The 22,047-nt window shown below is 42.9% G+C and overlaps 1 protein-coding gene and 1 long non-coding RNA gene across 7 annotated transcripts in view; one reads left to right on the plus strand and one right to left on the minus strand.

Moving 5' to 3' along the window:
* Window positions 1-22,047, minus strand: part of LOC143905842 (uncharacterized) — a 127,317-nt gene that overhangs the window by 43,103 nt on the left and 62,167 nt on the right. The gene's annotated exons all lie outside the window — the stretch shown is intronic.
* Window positions 14,243-22,047, plus strand: part of Dscam2 (Down syndrome cell adhesion molecule 2) — a 97,514-nt gene continuing 89,709 nt past the window's right edge. For 5 of the 6 annotated variants that reach the window (XM_077421465.1, XM_077421469.1, XM_077421464.1 and 2 more), the window contains exon 1: window positions 14,246-14,838. In XM_077421465.1, the coding sequence (XP_077277591.1) occupies window positions 14,811-14,838 (28 nt within the window). In that variant the 5' untranslated portion in view covers window positions 14,246-14,810. Of the gene's footprint in view, window positions 14,839-22,047 lie in introns of all 6 variants that reach the window. The other variant, XM_077421470.1, reaches the window with a different exon arrangement.

A 22,047-nucleotide genomic window follows, 5' to 3' on the forward strand; every position in this document is an offset into this window, starting at 1 on the left:
CCAGTTATCTTCACTATGAGATTGTTATCCATGCGAGGGAAATTGTTGCCTTTTTATATAATGATCACATTGCTTTATGTTTTAATGACTCAGATATTCTTATGCATCAACAATAAGACTATACGTGTCAGCCTTTCAGCAAAAGGATTTACGTGCATAATAGCTCTTATTGAGATAAAATAATCTGGGTCGAGAAGAAGCATCATCGTCAACACAATCCTACCTTGTATAATAGCTTTTTAATTTCGTCCTGTTTGAGGGAATGTATACATACGTCTCTATATTATTATTATATTTCCTTGCATTTCGAGTTAAAAGAGAACATCGTTATCATCAAAGCAGGTATTATTTTTTGGCAGGCTAATTAATTTAAGTATATATCAGAAACAAGAAACAAAATTTCTCGGACATTATTGCGCCCGAATGATCATAAAACAAATGGCCACGTCCATCAATGAATGCAATGAATTAAATTTTAATATTTTGTTTCCGTCGAAGATCGAATAGCGTAATGCTTCTTAACGATCATTATTACGTTCTGGTGATCGAGACGGGCATAGTCGTTACTAATAAACGAGCTCGTGGTAATGATGCTGCGCGAATCGACAACTACGAATCTCGCTTAAGGTATAATAGGCGTCTCGCTACGTGCTAGTCATGTGACTGTTTGTAGGTTTTCACGTTCAGAAATATATTTCAGATTTCAGGCAATTTTTGCTAAGGGAAAAATAATTTTATGACGTATATGGTGTAAAATTTCATACGTGACAAAGTATGTTACTTTTTCCAAATTATGTGATTTTTCTCATTTGACTCCGTTTTGATCAGCTGATCATGCGAGTCGTCGAGAAAGGTTACAAGTGAGGTTACATCTCCTTTTCGATTGAATTTTGACAATTACTGGAGAAAGGGTTTCAAAACGCATGACAGGGGTGTCAATCACTATCCACGTCGGCTAAGAAAGACGAGCCTCATAACCTGCAACTACAGTGATTAGCCAGCGGCGTTGCCAAGTCTTCCCAACTTTACCTCGACCAAAAAATGTCTGCTCGATTACCGCATTTTCACTAAAATAAACTAAAAAATTAGCAGCGAAATCTCCGGTAAACTATATATTTTATGGTTGCATCGGATTCTTTGAAATCTAACCCTTCATCCCACTAGGTGGGTCGTTTTCGTCCGGGCGAAAATCAAATGTAGTTGTAACTTTTGAAAACGGGTAGAGAGGGCGCCACTGCGAATCCGTAAAAAAAGTTATGCTCCCCGAGAACCCGCCTACCGAGTTTCAAAGCGCCAGACCCCCTCCAGTTCCAGCCGTCACAGGAGACACGTAATTCTTGAAAAAACGACGTTGGCGGCGAACACTTAAGCACTTCATTTCAAAATAATTGCATGCAATATTTTTTTTATGAAAGGTACGTTTTTCCCCTTCAATTTATTTTTTTATTCATTTCGATATCTTTATTTGTCTTAAAGTTATGATATTTTTTTAGTAAAAGATGATTTTACAAGTTGTATAGTTGTAGTTGTTCCATTTTTTAAATACAAATTATGTGAAAAAATTAAATTGTTTATAATTTTATGATTGATACTTCAAATTGAAGGTTTGAATTACCTCCATGATTTTTTTAAGATTTTTTGTAACACTTTAACACTTAAAAAAAAACGTCAGAGCGAAAACGACCCACCTATGCGGCGTAAAGGTGCCAAAAAAACCTATGCGGACGAAGGGCTAATGTACAAAAACAATGTTTTTTCTCACTTCATCTAATCGAAAAATACGAAAATATGTGATTGAAACCGTGATAGAGCCTTCTTTTTCGTGCCGTCTGTATGAAGTAATGCAAAATTTGTGATTTTCGAGATCGATTTTCTAGAGTAAATAGTCGGTAAGGAGCCACAGAAAAAATCGACTGCAAAGCTGATCATATAATTTGATATAAAATCCAAAATCGAAAACTTTATCTAATACATGTCCTGACGAGACGACTACCTTAAGGTCAACGGCCCGTATTCGCGCGACTAGTGCCTTTCGGTTGAACTTTAATGCGTCCTCTATCCCCTATTATTCCCTATCCTCGTTGGCCGCGGCGCGGCGGCAGCTCTCTCGAGGCAGTCTCCGAATGGAGCGCGCCTGCTCGCCACTAATTGGATCCTCCAGAGCCACGCTTTGATTAATTATGGTGAAGCGCATTCGTCTTCGGTAGAATGGCGAGTGAGATGATGCTCTTGCGCGAACGGATACTCGTCGATATCGCTTTTCATTCACGGGCCGCGACGCGATTCAGGGTTCTTTTGCGGATTATTCACGCCCAACGCACGTTTCCCTCGATCGCATTTGCGCGTCCGCTCGCCGCGCAACAAAAAAACGATCCTCGCCCCTTCCAGAATCTCTCTCTCTCGCTCGCGTAATATTCGATTAAATATTCCATCTCGGTTTACACACAGTGCCCTATTTTTCATGTTTTATGACTACGCGCATACAGATACGGCGGATTTTTATCTAAAAGCTTGAAAACCCTATTCGTTTTCAATAAAAATTTTCATGATTCTATACGTAAAGAAAGAGACGGAGATACAGAGAGAGAAAGAGAGATCGTATTTTGTATTAAAAAGAATATTTTATCCCGCTATTTAATAAATATACGTATTAAAATACTATATTCATTTTTTTATCAATCAAAAGTTTTAATATAAACGATATCTCACGCGATCGTATCTCATCGTGTGATTAGCGCAACTAATTTATAGACTTCATGGTATGTCATTAAAAAACAAACAAAATAGGTATATTTATGTACATATTTGTGAGATCATCCTGACATATATGAAAGTGATGGCTCTTCTCGATGTTTCCAATCACCTCGAATCCGGCCGATTATATTACGACGCTTAACGCAGTGGTTACATTAACGACATGCTCGACGCTCATTCGGCCGGTTGGCCAATTACATTTCGTGTGAAGGGTCTTCAACGTAGGCGGCTGGGCTACATCCACGGGCCCATAAATTTATTGGACGTTGATGGCCGTGCGCGTAACAATCGGCCGACGTTACGCGGCAGGTAATAATCAGGCGTCGATGATGCCGGAAACAATTTATGTGCATCGATATCGCGCTTTTCAAAATTTCATATATTCCGAGTAAGAAAAAAAAATTTTATCAGATAAATAATCTTTCACAAAACTTTATATATATTGTCTGGTCTTTAGACCTCTGCTCTCTTTCCACGCGCGCTTTCTTCAAGCTCCCTGATACTTAAAGTGAAAAAAATACATGTTCACCCTGCGAAGCAGGAAAACAGAAGAGGAAAGAGCGCATGAGCGGTTCTGAAAGAAACGGAAAACCCGATACCTCGCACGCGACGATGCTTCGACGACAGTTTAGAACTCCATAATATCATCGTTACCTCTTCTAACACAGTGTGCGCACTGCAGCCGGCGGCCCTTGTACCGGCAGTGATACTGCCGACAATTCTATCCCGGTTAATGGCCATCGATGACGACGAGCAATTAAATTAGCGCGGATTACGAGACGCACGATATGGTGGGCGCGAAATGAACGAGAGAGAGAGAGAGAGAGAGAGAGAGAGAGAGAGAGAGAGAGAGAAAGAGAGGCCGGAGAGGAGGAAAGAAAGGTCGCGCAGAGGATGGAGAGGATGTGGATATAAATTTAGGCTAGGCATGGCTAGAGCGGCACGATGTTTCAAACACATCTGTGCCACGTGTGCGATCATCCCTCTCCCGTCTCTGTCCTTCTCTCTCTTGCTCCTGTTTCGCCACATCTCTCTTCCACGCAATTTCTCTCCCTGTACCTCCCGCCCCCCCGCCCCCCCCCCCCTACTCGCCGCGCCCTCTCTCTCTCTCTCTCTCTCTCTCTCTCTCTCTCTCTCTCTCTCTCTCTCTCTCTCTCTCTCTCTCTCTCTCTCTCTCTCTCTCTCTCTCAATCCAACCATCCATCCTCGCTCTCTCTCCAACGTTCTCTCTTTCTCTCTCCTGTTTCACCCCTGTCGCACACACGTTCACCACCCAACTCTCAACTGGCGAACACTCGCCGTGCCAAACCCGAATCGACCTGACGCTCTCTGTAGCCGATTACAAATCTGACCAATTAGGCGCACGCTGCGCCTGCCGGATCGGAATTGGCGAACGTTCCGTGAGCGCCAACGCTGCGGGCGCGCTCTCTCTCTTCGAGAATCGCTACATCCCGGCCCAACAACCTCCCAACCACGCACTATCGCGCCGTGTTCGCCACTCCTTCCCGCCGCTCGGGGATTAATATTAAATGCAGGCGTCTGCGAGACCTCGACTTTGATCGGAAAACGCGGCTAATTAAGGTCCACCTGGTGCCCCTTATTCTATATCCGCTGTTTTCGGGTTCGTTACGCGGCGTTACCGTCGCACCTTTGCCTCTCATTGTCAGGCAAATTTTCAATTACATTCTTTGTACATTATATTCTCTTTTGTGCACAAATCCGAAATTAAATCAAGCTAATCGGGTATCCGCAAAAAAGGTAAAGTTTAAGTAAATAAATTGTACCTTTTCTTAACTGTATCTAACTGCACAAATAATCACGTATTCCAATTCTTGGGTTATATGCGAATTGACATAAAATATATTCAAAGTTCTCGCGCTTCGCTCGTCGCTATTTAAAAATTGCTTCATATATTCTTAATCAAAATTGTATTTGGCTCAACGCTCAACAAATAGAAGATCTAAGTTTTCTTTATCAAATTGGACGGATATTGTACATATTTCGCTACTTCCGCGCTACATCGATATCTTGAACTGCATTCCAATATTTTGTTGAAGGCAAACAGGTCGTTGATCGCGCTGTTTTCCCACGCCCGAAAATTCAAATACATCCGCAGCACACAGTCTGGCTATAATTTATTATTCGATGGTGGACCCCCAACACATATACATCGCGGTCGCGATCCATACAATCGTTGCTCACGTACATATGTACATGCATACTAGCGGTAGTTTTGCAAAAAGAGACAGAGAGAGAGAGAGAGAGAGAGAGAGAGAGAGAGAGGGCGAAGGAGATACGAGATGAAAAAAGGATGAACGAAGCGCGAAATGAAAAAGAGGAACAGCGACAAAGAACTGGGAGGAAAATACTAAAAAAGAGGAACGCGGCAGCGCGGTCGTGTCGGTGTTTTATTGCCGGCGGATTTGTCGTATTGACCGACACTCGGGCGGGGGATGAGAGGGAGCGAGGAAGATCGAAAACGGGAGGTGCGAGAGTGACACTCATCTGCCACCGATCGATAAGATCGGCTGAATCGGATGCTTCGAGAATAATTCTCGAGCAAATAGCTGTCGCGAAGACATAAGTCGTGTTTGCGGCAAACTTTAGAAATGAGCAACCGCTGTTAGAGCGCGGGGAAAAAAGAAATACTGGGCCCGGAGAACACGCACAATCTTGGGAATACTCACGAAACATCGAATTCCCGAAAGCTACTTCGCAGATTTCGAATAATTTTCAATACGCGTTTCGCGCGGCGCGAACAAACCGTCCTCAACTTGTCGGAGTTGTGCCCAAAGTTGCCGCACTTAGGACATAAATTTATTATCGTCAAGTAATGACGTAATGACGTAATCTCTCTCGCGGTAGAGTGGTGCTTCGGCGGAAAGTTCCGGCGTGGGTTATTTCGCGCGAAATCGCCTCGAGGGTTTCGACGTATTCCGCGCGCAAAGTTACGGAAACGCGCTAGTAAGCAGACCGCGGGGAGATGGAGCGTCACAGCAGTTGCGTCGCGGTCGGCGGACGACGGAGCGGAGCCGACGTTGTAAAAATTACACGCATTTCCATCTGCGAGCGATACCATCAATCCACAAGTCTCAGGAATGAAAGAACGGCGGAATGAGTCCCGCTGTGAATCGTCCGTTGATTCACGGCTCGCGCGTTCCCCCACGGTGCAGGTCTCTCTTTTCTCTCGAACGCGTGGCCCTCATTCCCTCCTCTCGTTCGCCTAAGCCCCACGTATGTACATACGTATTCTTCCTTTCGGCGGGAGGGAGATTGAAACTGCGGATAGAGTCCTGCGAAAATCTCGCGAGAATCACGCACGCAGGGTATGGAATTCGAGACACTCGTAGGTTTTCTTATACTTGAAAGCACGTACGGATTTCAACGCCATTATAAAACATTAACGCCAGATTTGCTGCGTAAATAGGAGAACCTCTTGAAAATTTTTTGTTTACTCTAGAAAATCCGCTACCTCAAAACTCGTAAATCATGTGTTTGTTTCGTCAATTTACTGTCTGTATAGTACAAAATAAAATAAACAAATTATAATATTCCCACACTGGCCTAATGTAAAAATAAGATTCGCGATTTTTACAGATACTATTTATAAATTCGCAATAATAATCGCGTCCTATTTGCATAGAAAACAAATAATTTCTACAAAGTATCGTTTATGTATATATTAACTTATTGTTAAATTTTTTGAACTTATGTCTATCAAATCGACTACCTACATATAAATAATACTAAAAACAGTAATATCTTTAAATAATATTATTAAAATATAGTATTAGACTTTTTAATAAAAATCTGACCCAATAATTTAAAAGATAAACAAAATCAAAACTATATTGGTCGCGTGCGAAGAGCTCTTAATTCTTTCATTACCGCGTGTGTAATCAATTCGAAGATAATAGCGAAAGGAGTTCGATGTCGGACAGTCACTTTGGCGGCCAATCAAAACGGTTTGAAGTGATATTCTAGTCGTTTCACCAACTGCGGGTGCAAGAGGAGGAAGAAGAGGAAGAAGAGGAGGGAAAAGAAAGGAAAATATAGTTGGCGGTAAGCGGAACACGAGCGACAAAGGGAAAAGAGAGAGATCCTTAATGCTAGTCGAGTCCAAGTTCGTCGACTTGAATAGCTGACGTTTCGCATCCTTCGGCGAGCGCTGCACTTTAAACGCCGAGGACCAACGAAACCTCGACTTCGGCTTCTGCCTGCGTTATGACGGAGGTATTCGAGGCCGGTGTGCTCTCGAACAGCGGGAGAATGTAAATCTCGCATCGATGGTACTCGTCCATCGCGCTCTTCTTAGTTACGTGATATTCTCTAGAATCTCTAGTATACAGCCGATCGTAATGGGCTCTTTAACCGAAGTGTGTCAAGAACCATAAAGACGGATCTAACATAATAAACTCGCCTTACTCGATAGCCCGGCGCGCGCGGCGCCTGTAACGATTTAATGGGACGTGTGATTTCTGCGATATTCATTTTGGTCAGTAACAACGCGGCCAATCAATATGGAGAATCGCGGAAGAGGAAATCCTGTATCGTTCTGCCATACATAAAAACTTCCGAAAATATTTTATATTGCGTTGCGCATAAAAAGTTTTATTTTCGAAGTTGAAAAAAAAGTGGAAGAAATTTTCATTAAACTCTATGGTAAATATTATAAAAGAAAATAAGACACGCGATATATTTTTTTTATTTCGCTCGTAAATGGAAAATATAATTGTGACGGACATTTATGGATACGAATTGTAACAATTTTACAAACTGTGTAACAACAACATATAGTAAAATCCTCGCGCAGTCGAAACGTAAATAACACGATACGCGCCGTATTTGTATGGATTTATTTAAATTTGATACAGATTGAGAAAAGGACGGTCAAATCGAAATTAAAATAAAGAAATAAATTTCATTGCTTCAGTAACGCGGTTCTCCCTTTTTACCAACAAATGTACATAGCGCGAGAAATCCTTCGATCTGGAGCGGGAGGCACTTCACGTCCGCGCGTAAAAAAATTCACTTTGCATTTTTACAATTTGCCGGAAAAAGGGATCGACGCGGAATTGCCGGTGACGAGACGCTGCCGGCGCGGCGCGGCGCGGACGCGCAGTCGCGAAAGGCCGCGGCGGCGGACTTCCGTCGTTTCGTCCTCGCTCATATAGTCGCGGGCACTTAAGGCACTCATCTCCCGACGATTCAAATTTTAATTCAATTACGAGGACGCGACGAAGGCCGCGCCTTTTCTTACGTCTGCGCCAGCCCGTCTGCTTCTTTTTCTCCCGGAACCCTTCGTGCTCCAACCCCACCTATACCTTTGTTGCGTCCCACAGCGAAATCTAAATTTAATTATGACCCTCCACGTAGCCGTTTTAGCACTCACACCATCGTCCGTGGCCTATCTCCTTCTCGCATCACCTTTCTCCTCTCCCCCTGGAGTCGGAACAGGGTCGCGAAAAGTACTTGAAATCTTGAAGGGTATTTAATATTCCCATTAGCTCTCGATCTTTTCCTTCCGAGTCTTGTCAAAAAATTTATTGTCGATAACTTATTATTTATCATGTCTCCTACCAAAGCTAAAAAGTAAGTCAAAATAAAAAAGAATGATTGTATATATATATATATATATATATATTTGCGTCATGTATAATGACACAATTTTATTTATCACGTTATTCTCTAAACTAAGACCACATTCTTACAAATGCAGTCTCGACGAAATAATATACTTTCGGATGAGAATATTTTGTGCGTGAAAACTAAAGTACCAAATTTTATTTTTAAACGCAAGAACTTTCTGCTCATATATTTCAGAAACTCATTATCGTTGCAAGACGTAATTACAGTTGGTAAAATTTCGAAGCTTGATATTTCGAGAAAACTCGTTCGACGCTTTCCGCAAAAGTTTCCACCGCTTTCTTCGAAAGTTGCAGCGTGAGCGATCATTCTTTGTATTTTCCAAGCATAGCGCTCCTTTAAATGCGCGTTCAATATTCGTATATAATGAAAGAACTGTACCTACCTCACAGTCTTCATTCATTCATCGCGAATACCTTTGTCCAGCCCTTGTCTCTCTTCTATTCGCTGAGAATCCGCGTATACGGGATTCTCTTTCTTCAATCTTCTTGCGATTATCTGCCCCCTGCCTCGTTTTCTCTCACCCCCCTTCCTTTTCCCATTTTATTTATCTATCCAGCCATCTTGCCTCGACATCGATTCCCCTCGAGCTTCCACGATAATTAAACTAATACCAATTAAACGTACCGACGACCGTTAATTAATGGTTTCTGTATACCATTCGAGCGTGCGGCTCGCGTCGCCGCCATGCTGTTTGTAATATTGCGTTATGCGAGCGCGCGCGGAGTTTGGGTATAGCTGCTAATTTTAATGCGACGCGCCCACTCTCAAGCGATGCGGAGATTACGTTTTCTCGCGTAATGTTTACATAATTTCCTTTCTCGTATTTTGTTCGCCTAATAAATTTCCCGCGCATGACTTATTAAACCCATGAGCGGATTAATTTCTCAGGTACCCGGCTTCAAAAAACGAAATGGCTAGCAGCTTGAAATGCTTACCGATAAATATACATGACACATTGCGTGTACTATATAATTATTTGGTAATTATAAGCGTGATATTATATAAATTGTATATGTATTGTATAGCATTATGTGACATATGGTAATATCTCGAATGTTCCAGATATATTCTAAAGCGCTTGATTGCAAATACCAAATACTTGACAAATGTTTAAAACATTTACGCAATTCTTTTATCTTACAATAACTTGAATGTTCAAAATATTTCAAGAGTGCATTTAATCTTCTATCTTTGCATCGTTAAACGCGCCAAGTTTAATGCCGTGATCCTCCGGATGTTATAGGAATCTGAGTGAGAGGCATGAAATTACAAAAATCTGGATCGGTCCTTTCCGATACGACCTGGTATTTAACGCGATAGAACGGGGTATTCTAATTAAACGGTACACGTCTGACCTACGAATGGAATGCCAAGACCGGCATCGATTACCCAACCAATTTGCGACGGGACTCGCCGCCTCTCTGTCTCCCTTCGAGTCAGTTTCCGTGAATCTCTACGAGGAAATGCCACGAATGCGGCTATGTCTCGCACTTAAGATTGAAGAATGCAACGACAATAAATTCGAAGGACCGATAAACTGGTGGAAATGATCACGAAGAGAAGTAAGAAGAAAAAGCTTTATGCGCGGACAGACTCTATTAATTCTATAATTTGAAAGGCTGAAATAAAGGAAGAAAAAATGAAGAAGGAATTATATTATCGTAGCAAAATGAGATATATATAAGGAGTTAAATTTTTTGAATGTAATACGAGTTTTTAATTCTTGTAATTAATTTTTTAATTTTCGATCGTTGGAATGTAAGTTTTATCGCGTTTTTCGTATTAAAGAGTTCAACTTAAAAGGAACGAAAAAAATCTATGGCTATGTCTGCTCGATGTCTAAGAACGCGATTGTAAGTTTCCCGCGAAATCTTGCGACGAAAATGGAAAAGCAAAGCGCAACTCGCCCGGAAACCGCCGCGGTTCGAGTCGGTTGCGAACCGCAACATATTCGCCGCGCGTTCTCGCAGACGGGCTACGGATAGGATTAAGTAGCGACGCGTGCTTCCTGACGGCTCCATGCCCGGGCCCTTAATTCGCTCCTCGAGGGAACGTGACCCGGGGATAAATTTGAATTTGCGCAAACTGCACTTGCCTCTTCGCGACGAAGGGACTCAAAAGGGAGGAGAGACAGGGTGGTAGCCGGGCTTCGACGATGAGTAGACGAAGGGAGAAAGAGAGAGATTATAAGCATGGGGTAGAAAGAGAGAGGAAAAGCAAGGGAATCAAGACAACGGCCTTAATAGCCGGTACAATGGAGGGCGGCGAACCGGGGGGGAGGGGGTGATCTTCGAGTCTTTTACGTCGCACTTGACGAAACAATAGTCGAACGAGCGAGCCTGGGTAGAGCGATAGACCAACGCGCTGTCGGACGGAGAAGAGAGCGAATCGAGGGATGTGTGAGTGAGCGAGAGAAACGGGGAGAGAGTGTACACTCGGTAGACGACGACGACGACGACGACGACGACGAGGACGAGGACGACGACAATCGTAGCCCCGGGTCGAGTTTTAACGACGTGCTCGGACACAGTCGTCGCATCCCTCCGCCTCAGTTGCATCGAGTTGCCACTGCATCCAGCGAAGCTTCGTGCATCACCCTTACCTATACCCCGTCGCTCTCTTACCCTCCCCGATCTTCTTGTCTTCGTTGATCCACGAAGTCGTCTCGCTCTCGTACACGCTCGAAACGGGGCGAACGAGAGGACGGCTCGAGAGTTGTCGAGAATTTCGCTTCACCGATACTATTATACTAAACTCCGTACACTCCGCGACCTCGGTGCTAAACGCTCGCCCTGGCAGCGAAACAAATCCTCCGAAATGAATGGGCTCGAATAAATAGCTGCGCGGGTGATACGAGTTATCAAGATACATGGTCGGATAATTCGTCTCTTGATAAATAAAAATATTAAATACTTTCGTCACGCGGTTACATTAAAAGATACGCAAAACCGGATTCCAATTGATTCAAGTCCGTCCCCAGATTGGACATGAAAAATATTTCGCAATGATTGCATTAAGATTTAATGGCTAATGTAATATACCATTACCGATGGCATATTTATGATAATATTAATTACTAATGGCAATGAACGATTGATGAATAACGATAATTGAATAATGACGATGAGCGATGGGATATAACGCATAATTACAATATATAAATAAAAAATATGTTCGAGACACGAGAAAATTATTCGTAACAAACGCATCTTCAATATCATCCGCGAGGTACTTTTACTCCGGCATTATTCATATCAATTACCGATAATTTATACGAAAATTTCAGCCTCCTCTCCCTCTCTTTCGTCTCTCCGGTTTACTCGCTTATAACTTTACAACGTATACCTTTTATGATTCGAACCTAGCTGTTTTGCGAGCACTTCGTCGCTTAAACATGGAAACTTTCGGCCGCCTCATCCCCTTCGCCACCTTCACGACCGCGGCGTGTCCCTTCGCGTTTGCCGAAGTTTTATTGCGCGCGACGTTACACCATCGACGATGACAGTCTTCTATTGCGCGAACGTTTCTGCGTGCACGACGGTAGATATAAGTGCTCGCACCAGTCAGCGATCAACACGACGCGAGACGCGTATAGCGAAAAGTTCTCCGGACCGTAAAACGCGTGGTCGGATAATTAAACATCGCGATCGATCGCGCGCGAGCTCCCCCTCCCGAGAAGGAGAGACTGAAGCGAGCAAGGTGCAATTTCGAAAGAGATATCGAGATGTCCTTTTCAACATTCACGGAATGAAAACACGATGTGACGCGATGTGATAAGCGTCAAAAAGATTTGGCGCTGAAATAAATCGAAGAAAAAAGCTGCGACGTGACGGAAAATATAATTACGAAGGCAGAGGTATATACGAAGGCTGCACTAACGGTTAATAGCGGCCGGAGTAAAGTGTAGTAAAAATTTATTTGCATATTAGAAGGATGATATGAGAAATATATAAAGAGCGTGAAAAATGTTCCTGACGTTTTTCGAGCGTGGCGAGAAGCCGCGCGCGCCGCGGCCGCCTCGGGGAAAGGGGAAAGAAATTAAATATATTTCGTGATAAATTATACAGAAAGAGATAGACGGCTAATTAATTAAAGGAGAGATTCGCAGACGTGCGCCCGCCGTTGCAAGACGCGGTTTGCGTTTGTTCCGCGGGGCAGGCGGGAGGAAGTGTAACGCACAGCAGTCGGGAATACATAGGCCCCCGCGGTTTCGCGGATAATTTATGCACGCGCGCGGGTATTATGCGCGCGAAGTAATATCCGCGCACGGATTCGAGCGTGCTTCACGGCCGCGGAACGCAAACGCTATTCCCTTTCGTCCTTTGTGACACCTGTGCTTCAGCCTTCGTCTACCATCCCATCCATCCTTCTGTGTATACAAGATTCATCGCGACGGTGGCGGTTTGAAGAACGGCCGTTTATCCTTATTCCTTGAGATTTTGCTGGTTGCAAGTATATTTGATTGTCCCTCAAAAGATTTCGACGCGCACAATGTCGCATTATCGATTGTTTTAATGAAAATATAAATACATTTTATTTACCAGAAGTCGGTCTAGACATCGAGACATAAATATAATTGGAAAGTATCTATCAAAGTCGAAATAGTTTCTCAATTGTTGACTGTTATACATTCTGAGTATCAATTTTTGAGATTGATTCTACACATGTCTATATTATCTCTGCTTCAATTATTACGTAATAGTATTTGATCCGTAATAGAATAACTGATTCCGCGCCGGGTATCATTCTTCATTCATTCGTTAATTTTGAAAATATCCCGAAAATTCTGCGTGACAAGCGTATTTTTATTCTGTTATTATTCTACACCTTCTAACGCGTGTCTTTAGATCACTAATAGAACTAATAAAAGTACGCTGTGTAATAAAGTAGCAGATATCTGTTACACTACAAATAGATCAGTAATACCTGGAATCTAGAAAATGACAGCTAATCCGAGATAACGGACAGCTGCGATTGTTGTTGACGTAACAAGTCCGAGGGCTATTTGCAACAAGAAAATTACCGCTTAGTAACACTTACAATTAGTAACACTACTTCTAAGTAACACTTTTCCTTACACTGTACGAAGTATCATTCCGATGAATGGTTATATCCCGGTATAGTATCGGAGAAAGTTATCTCCTCGAAGCGATGAGCTCCGTGTCTAATACGAATGCGTATTGCCCTCCGTTCTTCGTAGCACCTGTACCTATCTACCCATCTATCTGCCAACCCTCTCAACGGAAATCAGCCCGCGGGAGTGAGTGGGTCTCAGAGAAAGGAAGTCATAATATAGAATCTCTCGTATAGATAGAAGGAAATCTAATAAATCGCAGATAATAAATTTTTTCACGCTGTCATCGTTACATTTTTCCCCCACTGATTATAATCTAGTAAGCGATAATTAATCGAAGATAATTATCTCTACTGCGCGATATTTAGTTGTTACTGATGTAGCAGTTCTTTCCTCTCCTTCTCTCTTGGTGCTTGCATCAGCAATAAAAAATGATGCACCGCTTTTACCGTTTAATATTTCCTAAGCACTAGCGCCGGTAAATGGTTAAATCACGTCTGCTATTTGAGAGCGCTATCTCATCGTGCGTGTGCGGGAGTGTATCCTCTCTTCCCTCCGTGTCCTAGCACCTGTACCACCAACTACCTACCACCTACCGCCCAACACCCTCTCAGCGGAAGCCAGCGCTCGCGCGAGAGAAACTCCGAGTGAAGAGGGGCAACCACCCCGCGCCCGACGGGAGAAGGGGAGGAGGAAAGGGTAGAGAGTAGACAGAGAGAGAGAGAGAGAAAGGGTGGAACGCATGCGCCCCGACATTCGCGGGGGATTACCCGGCACGATCAGTCGTGGCCGGCGGTGCCGGAGGCCAAAGACTCTCATCGCGAGGATAGTAGACGCGCGTCGCATTTTCCGCCGGACCTCTTCCGCTCTCGGGTATACTACTTATATCTGTGCCCTCCTCACCTCCCCCTCACCGCCCCCGTTGACCTACGTCGCCATCCCCCGTCGCAATTCCGCCGCGCGATATCTAAACGCCAGCTTTTAGATCGGCCGCGCGCCGCGTATGCACCGCGTGCACTCGCAGCAGCATCGCCGTCGACACCGCGACGACACGCCGCTCGTTCTCATCGTCGTCGACCACCATCGCCATCGGGTCCCCGCGCCGCGCGTCGTGCACGTCACCGACGACGACGAGGACGACGATAACGACGAGAACAACGACGACGACGACGGCGACGGCGGCGACGGCGGCGACGATCCGGCAACAACCCGACGGCACCGCGGCGGATCACGAGGATCGGGGTGACGCTGAAACGGACGTGCGTCATCGTTCTTCCTTGAGAACTAGGCGCCGAGCTCGGTCAAACGTGGGATTCGACCACAAGATCGAAGGATGCTGGCCCGCTGCCTAATCTTCGCAGGTAAGTCCGTCTCGAACGTCTCTTTTTATTATCGCAAATCTCCCGTTACGGATCGATTCCTCTACAATGAATAAAATGAAAAAAGCTGACAGTGCGGATATAGATGCTTTTCAGATAGATAGTGTAATAGACCTTTTTTACGATACATAAGCATTGCATTGTAAAAAGGATCTATTAGACTGATACTCGCACGTTACGTGGTTCAAATTACGCTTAAATTAACAGACTTTTCGTTTCACTTCTTCGGATGAAAGGTTTGCCTATAATATAGACCGGAAAATGAAAGTTTAGTTAACTAAAAGTGACATTACCAGTGCGACTGACGCTCAAAGGACAGAGTGAATTCAAACGACCGCTCGTTCGAACTTCTTCATTCCTACAGGATATCGAATTATATTATGTGGATGCTGATCCAGGGATTTTGCCCTTTTCAGGATAACGCCGAAGAGCTCATCCTCTGCTCCGTTATACTTGAAATGTGCATTGATACCGCTTGATGACTGAACCATTATTTTCACTGAATTCTCACTTATTTCGAGAATATGAGCTTTTCAACAGAACCGGTGCTTATTTAGAGAGTAATTAAATTAAATTAAACAAATATAGTGAAGCCGTCCTTAAATAAATATTTTATGATAAAATTTTACAAAGGGAGAAAACGCTCCCTTGCCATTGCGACAAGATGTTGCACCGCTTTATTAGAAAAAAAAAAACAAACTTCCAAGTATCTCATATCTCGGATATACCGCCGTAAAGGTCGGAGTCGGAGGTCTGCGTTTAGCGTGAACAAAACTTTCATTTTGACTTTACGATTCGCCGTACACGTGACTCTCGAATGAGTATCGTAAATTTTGTATATTTCCGTCCTCAAATTTGAATACGACTTCGGAATTGTCACGTCTCGAATACGATGAACCTTAAAGCTCGATATTCGTATGTCGACCGATCGAGCTTACCAGCGGGTCACGATCTCTCGGTTTTTTTCCGCGATTCTCACTGTACGTACTGCAGCAATAATGTGTCCTAGATGCAGAAAGGTTGCATTATAAAAAAAAAAACCGAGTATTCGTAGCGCAGCGTGTGACATCGCGGCTGCGACGACGCAGCGTGTAATTGAAGCGATCGAAGTGTAAATTCGCGCTCGTGCGAAAGTTTCGCGTCGCGGCGGAACATCCGTACGCGCTATCGCGACGCCGGTTACCGCACGTCCATGCTATTTTCCCGTAGAAACAATTTCAGCGCAGCTGTCCAACTTCCTGCGCGTGTAAACGCGCGTGCGACACGACGTGTGCGCGTGTGCTCCTCCATGTCTATAGTCACGGCGCGCTTCGAAAAGTTTCTGCTGGAAATAAGATAGAACGCGGGGCGCGGGCGCGCGCGAGCACACGAGCGCTTATAGAAATCTAATTCGCGAAGCAGCACGCCGACAAGTTCGTTCCGCGAGCGTAAAGAAACCTAGTGAAACTCCAGGATGTACTCAAATTTTATAAAGTATATCTACGAGACGCTAGTTAGATACGCGACTTATAGATAATGAAAAGATAATCATAAGGAGAAAAGTTTTGTCGAAAACAATGATGATTCGATGATATAACGTGTTCTGTATAAATATTTTTTTTCGTAATTAACCTCTCTGCATATTCACACGTTTTCTGAATCTCGACACTTGCATGACAGAATGAGATTCGGTGTTCAAAGACATTACAGCGCATGCCCTTTTAAATAAAACGCGATTAAAAAAACAAGTAATGGATATAATAATGACGCCAAAAAAATTTCTGCTTGCTTGTTTCTCTCATCTGCTGAAAAATATGAATATTTGAAAAAAGCATGGGCGAATAATTTCTCAATATTCATTTATTATTATTTATGTTGTTTACCTATTAAAATCCATGTGCATTACGGCATTACCGTTGACTGAAACTTTGCCTTATTTAATACCGCGGTATGAAAAAGAGAAACATATTTTGCAGCCAAAATTATTTGCGTTGTAATATCGATCATTAAATTATCTCGTTCGACGAAAAATCGCGCCACCAGGAGAGCGTATAAAAAGCTCCGATCTCCGCGCTCCCCATTTATCTCGCTTTAAGGACGTTAATTAATCGCGAAAGTCAACTGTACCGTCCGTTTCCTTAATAACTCCCTTAATGATACATAAAGACGATAAACTCGAGACGTGTACAAGGAAGAACTATCAATTACGAGCTTCTCGACGTCTGCCTGCTATACGTTTGTCTGGCAGCAAATGCAATCATTTTTCAGACAGCCGACTTGAGCCGAGGGACCCATAGAAAAGAAGAAGGGTCGATAACGATCGCGACGCATCTTAAGATTCTTCTCGTTAACGTTTCCACTTTCTTTCGTCTCTCCGCGTAGGAAGCTTTATGTAGTTTCCTGAAGGAGCTCGCCGTCGTATACAGTCGTCGTTGTCGCCATCGCCGCTTCCACCGCCGCCGCTCTACCCCCTCGTTCCGCACTAATTGCGGACAATCCCGGACTTGAAATCTCTCGAATCCGGGAAAGCCTTTAATCTCGACGGCCGTGCCTTAACGATGTCGCCCGTGTTTCGTAGAACGACGTTCTGAAATTTAAGCGCTCATCAGGCGGGCGGAAGAGCCACCCTTAATAAGGCTCCTCTTTTCCGCTTATATCAGGTAACATTCTCTCCCTTTCCTTATCCTTCTCGCTCCTGCTCTTCTCACGCACCAAAATTGGGATATCAATGTTTTAATAATATTTTCTAACGGTTATAAAATATTTATCAGCTAGCAGAAACAGGAATTTCGTGCCAAGTCAGAGATAAGTGAGCCGTTTGACTAACTTCGCGTTATCGACGTTTCTCTTTCGTAACGCAAGCAACGATGTTTAATATTGTGATATTAAACACGCGATAATTGGAGCAGAAACCACGATAGGCAAGTCGGAAATTCGACGTAACAATTAAGAATGTAGAAACTACCGGGTGATAGATGTTGAAATGTAGAAAGCGAAGTCGCGAAAGTCAAAAGTTTGAGTAGACGAGACGTAAACATCAATCTTTAAAAGATTTTTAAAGTTCGACAGGGCATACTTTTTTAATGATAGATAAAACATTTTAAAAGATCAATCACCAAAAAATTTAACAAAAAATTTTCATTTAGCATCTTCTCCATTTTAAAACTTAAATTTCTTTCTTAGTTTTTCTAAAAAGTTATATTAAATCAGACTTTTGATTAATTAATTATGCTGATTATGTAGCGAGTTCACTGAACTCTCTTTAGTCTACCGTAATTTTTCAAAAAGATGAGATTAACTATTAAACGTCAATGCAATTTCAGCATTTCAGAAATTCGTGCAAGCTACTCCATTGCTTTAACTGCGCTTTTAACATGGACCGGTACGGTATAGATCGTACTTTTCGGCGTTGCAATAAACGCGCGATATTCGCTTCCGAGGTGACGTATTCAAAGCGCGGTCGCTGCAACGCGCGGGCGGGCATACGTGCTGGCTGATGAAACCTGCTAATTATTTCTCACTCGGAAACACCGGAAAGGCATGCCTGCGACAGCGCGTGGATTTTCCACTGCACTGCTATATTCAATCTAAAGCTGATATTTTTCAGCGTTCGTTCTAGACGCTTCCATTAACCCTTCGCATTTCGCAAAACTCTGTGAAAAAATGTAATTCATTTTTAAAATAAAAAATGACATAACAGTGAAAAAAAAATGAACACTTTCTCGACGTGCATCTATTATTATAATCTATCTATTGCAAAGTACTCGATATAAACGGAATGAAAATTATAATGGTTTACTTCCGCTACCAAAAAAGATATAAGTTCACAATATTTTCTTGACAATATCTTTATGCCACGTAAACAATTTAGTCTTGACTTCTCTGAGATGAAATTATCTCTCGACGGTGAAAGATATGTAACGAGGTCTATTACACAGAGATTAGATATTTATATAAGGTTTTACTTCACAATTTCATACGGAAACAAACTGACGTACACACGGGAAAATTTCTCATTTAACTTTGATTCCGCTCGTAGCGCGGCGACAAAAATGACCATCAAAATCTGAGCCGGCTATATCGATCGACGAGTGAATGGCCCGCGACTGAAAGAGACGTAGAGCTTTTTCGCCGCGGCACGTTCTCCGATTAGATAGATGATATGGGCCGACGTGACGGGCCTACGCATCCCGATGGGCTCGAATCCCGGCACCGGGTTGAATAATTTATTCGTTATGAATATAAACTCGAGGAAACTGATTCGTATTGCCGTGAGACTGGCGCCGCACGAGCCTATATAGGTCGAGGCACGAAGTAACGAAGAGCGAAGAGAGGAGAGGGCTCCGAAAGCTGCGCTAACTACAAGCCCTCCCGGTTTCTCTGCGACTTATGATGTTCATCCTATTCGTGTGCCGCTTCCCCTCCTCCCCCACTCTCTCTTTCGTTTTCCTTTACCTCTCATACTCCTCGATACCCACCCTCGCTTCAAAGGATGAAGATCGAGCAGAGAGCTTTCAATCTCACGGCTGCCGCTTACGTTCCGATACGAACGCGATCTCGTACGCGTTATTGGAATGCCAGAAGCGCGAGAAGAAGGGCTTTAGTGACCGATATAGGCGGAAATGATGATACATATACGTAATGGATGTAATACGATCCGTTTGTAATCTGCCGATCGCACGCGTTGTGAATAGGAATGTTCAGATTTTTTGCTCGACACTTTCAAGCAATGATATATTACTAGATTTCCTAAAGTAACAACATCTCATATATTGTCACATGTTATAATCGAACAATTTAGAAATATATGTGTATATTTATAAAGATAGTTGATCATAAACTCATTGAGAGATTGAAAAGTCATAATTTAACACACACATATTTGTATATATATGCGTATATAAAATATGTATATGTATATAATTATATGTATATAACTTTTTACACGAGTTCATGATAATTCGCTCAATACTATATCAAATACTGTTAATCATTGTCGACAAAAAATTATGGATATCATTATTTAATCCGCCTTGGACAACGAAAAGTGGTAAATGATGGTATCAAGAGAAAGAAAATGAGGATTTACTTATGTTAGCAGCGCAAATACCGGAAACATCGTGTTCAGCCCGAATTACCGCGAGCTAGTGAAAAAGCGATTAAGATACGTCATGCCGGCGCATAGTCCGGCGCGGGAATTCAACGTCGGCCGTTTCTTAGCTCCAAAGTTTTACGCGAGCATTTACAATTGAAATTACTCTGTCGTCGTCGGTGGATTATTTCAGAGACTGTGCCTGCGAACTATAGTCAGTACTCTTGCTCTTCTTCTTTCCCGCGAGATTCGCTTTGAGAGGATTTTGTTCCGAGTCATAATAAAATCGTCTCCCCTCCGCCATTCGCTCTTCCTCCACTTCTCTCCCTTGTACGACATGACGCTACCACCGGTTTTCTTTATTACCCACCTCCTATCGTTCCTCCCCCTCCGCTTGATCGTTTGCTCGATGACACTCGCAAACACGAGGAGAGCTCCGAGCTCGGAAATAGTCGGCGGTGGTGGTCGACAACGCAAATTTAATAACTCGTCTTTCAACATAGCCGATTCTTTGCGAATAAGCGCTCGCAGAGATTATTGGGAAAGCGCGAAGAAGGAAACGAGCTAGGCGGTCGGGTCGCAACTCGAACGAAATCGTTAAAAGCGATCAGCCGCAGCTTTATCACGATCAAACTTTCGAGATCACGTTCGGATACCTTTCCAGTGCACTTAAACATCCGCAACAAACTTGCGGCAATTTAGAATGAATGGACAGACACAAGCTTTCGCTCGATTTACGAGATCGATGTTGCCATGAGACTTTTCGTAAAATACTTCTAGTGATTAAATATTTTTAAAAAGTAATTTAAAAATACTCAATATTATTAGAAGTACTTATGAAAAGCGTGTTTCTTTATGAAATATTTTTTCTTTTAATTATATGATATACATATATATTATTTTCTCTATATTACTTCCGTAAAGAAAATCTTCCCTTTAAATTAACTGTACTTTGTACTATATACTTTGTACATATGATTTACATATATGTGTAAGAAAGAAAACGCATTTCTTGTTTATATCTAGCCATGTCTGACTATATCGTCTCATTATCTACTTGTCAAAGAAAATCTATAATTAAAATTCTTGTATCGTCTATATAATATCTCAGCATTTACAACATCATTAAAAATCAAAAAAATCACTAAAAATATATATTATTTTTACATAAACACAAGCTCATTCCGCTGCACAATTCGAATTTCTGCAAAATCAATTCGAGCTCGAGCGAATAGCGCTGCAAACAAAGAGCGACGTTTTTTCATACGTGCAATGCGCAAACAAAAACCGGCGGGTCGAGTTTTGAATTTATAACGCTGCGATTTATACGCGATCGTAAATTAAGGCTCGCGCAGTGTTTTTACGCACGGCCCAGCCGGAACACACCCCCGACATTCTGCGACACCGTCAGAGAACTCGTCGGACCGCACTTCTTCCCCCGCGTCGGATCATCGATCGAACCCTCTTTAAACCCTCCGCGTCTTTAAACGAGCGCGCCAGTTGGCAATACTCGTACGAGTGGACCGACCGTTTACCTTCGTTCGTCGAGATTGCTTTTCATCGGCGCTTTCGACACGACAAAAGAACGCGTGCACGCACCTCCTGCTCCGCGCTCTCAGTCGCGCGTTTTTCAATAGACCCATAAAACGTACATTTAAGGATATAAAGAAGAAATGAAAGGTAAAGATATTTTTATAGATTTACTCACATGAAACGATCGTATGGGCCATAACGCTCTCGTAAAACATTATTTATTCGGAGAGTATTTCCTCGAAGTGTTTATCGTCGGAAATTACAAATTTAAAGGAATATTAAAGCAAAATTTAAAGCGATAATAAAAGAGATTAAGATTGTGTTCATTGTATCTGTATTTTGCCCAAGTTGAAAGCGCTGATTTTGAACCCCGGTCTCGAGTCACGAGCCAATGAAGTTTTCCGCGATCGTATGCGAGCGAGCACGGTTAAGATGTAACGCACATAACGCATCAGGCAAATTTGCATGGCAATGAATCCATTATACTCGTAACGACATCGTTCGGCCGTGATATCGAGTTGGAAGGAAAGCGCGGATACGCATGCGGAATTAAAAGCACGCTGGAACGCTGCAACGTACCTGAAAGC

The sequence above is a fragment of the Temnothorax americanus genome, unplaced genomic scaffold (genome assembly GCF_048541705.1).
Source record: "Temnothorax americanus isolate GAGA-0224 unplaced genomic scaffold, ASM4854170v1 Scaffold68, whole genome shotgun sequence".
Taxonomy (NCBI): domain Eukaryota; kingdom Metazoa; phylum Arthropoda; class Insecta; order Hymenoptera; family Formicidae; genus Temnothorax; species Temnothorax americanus.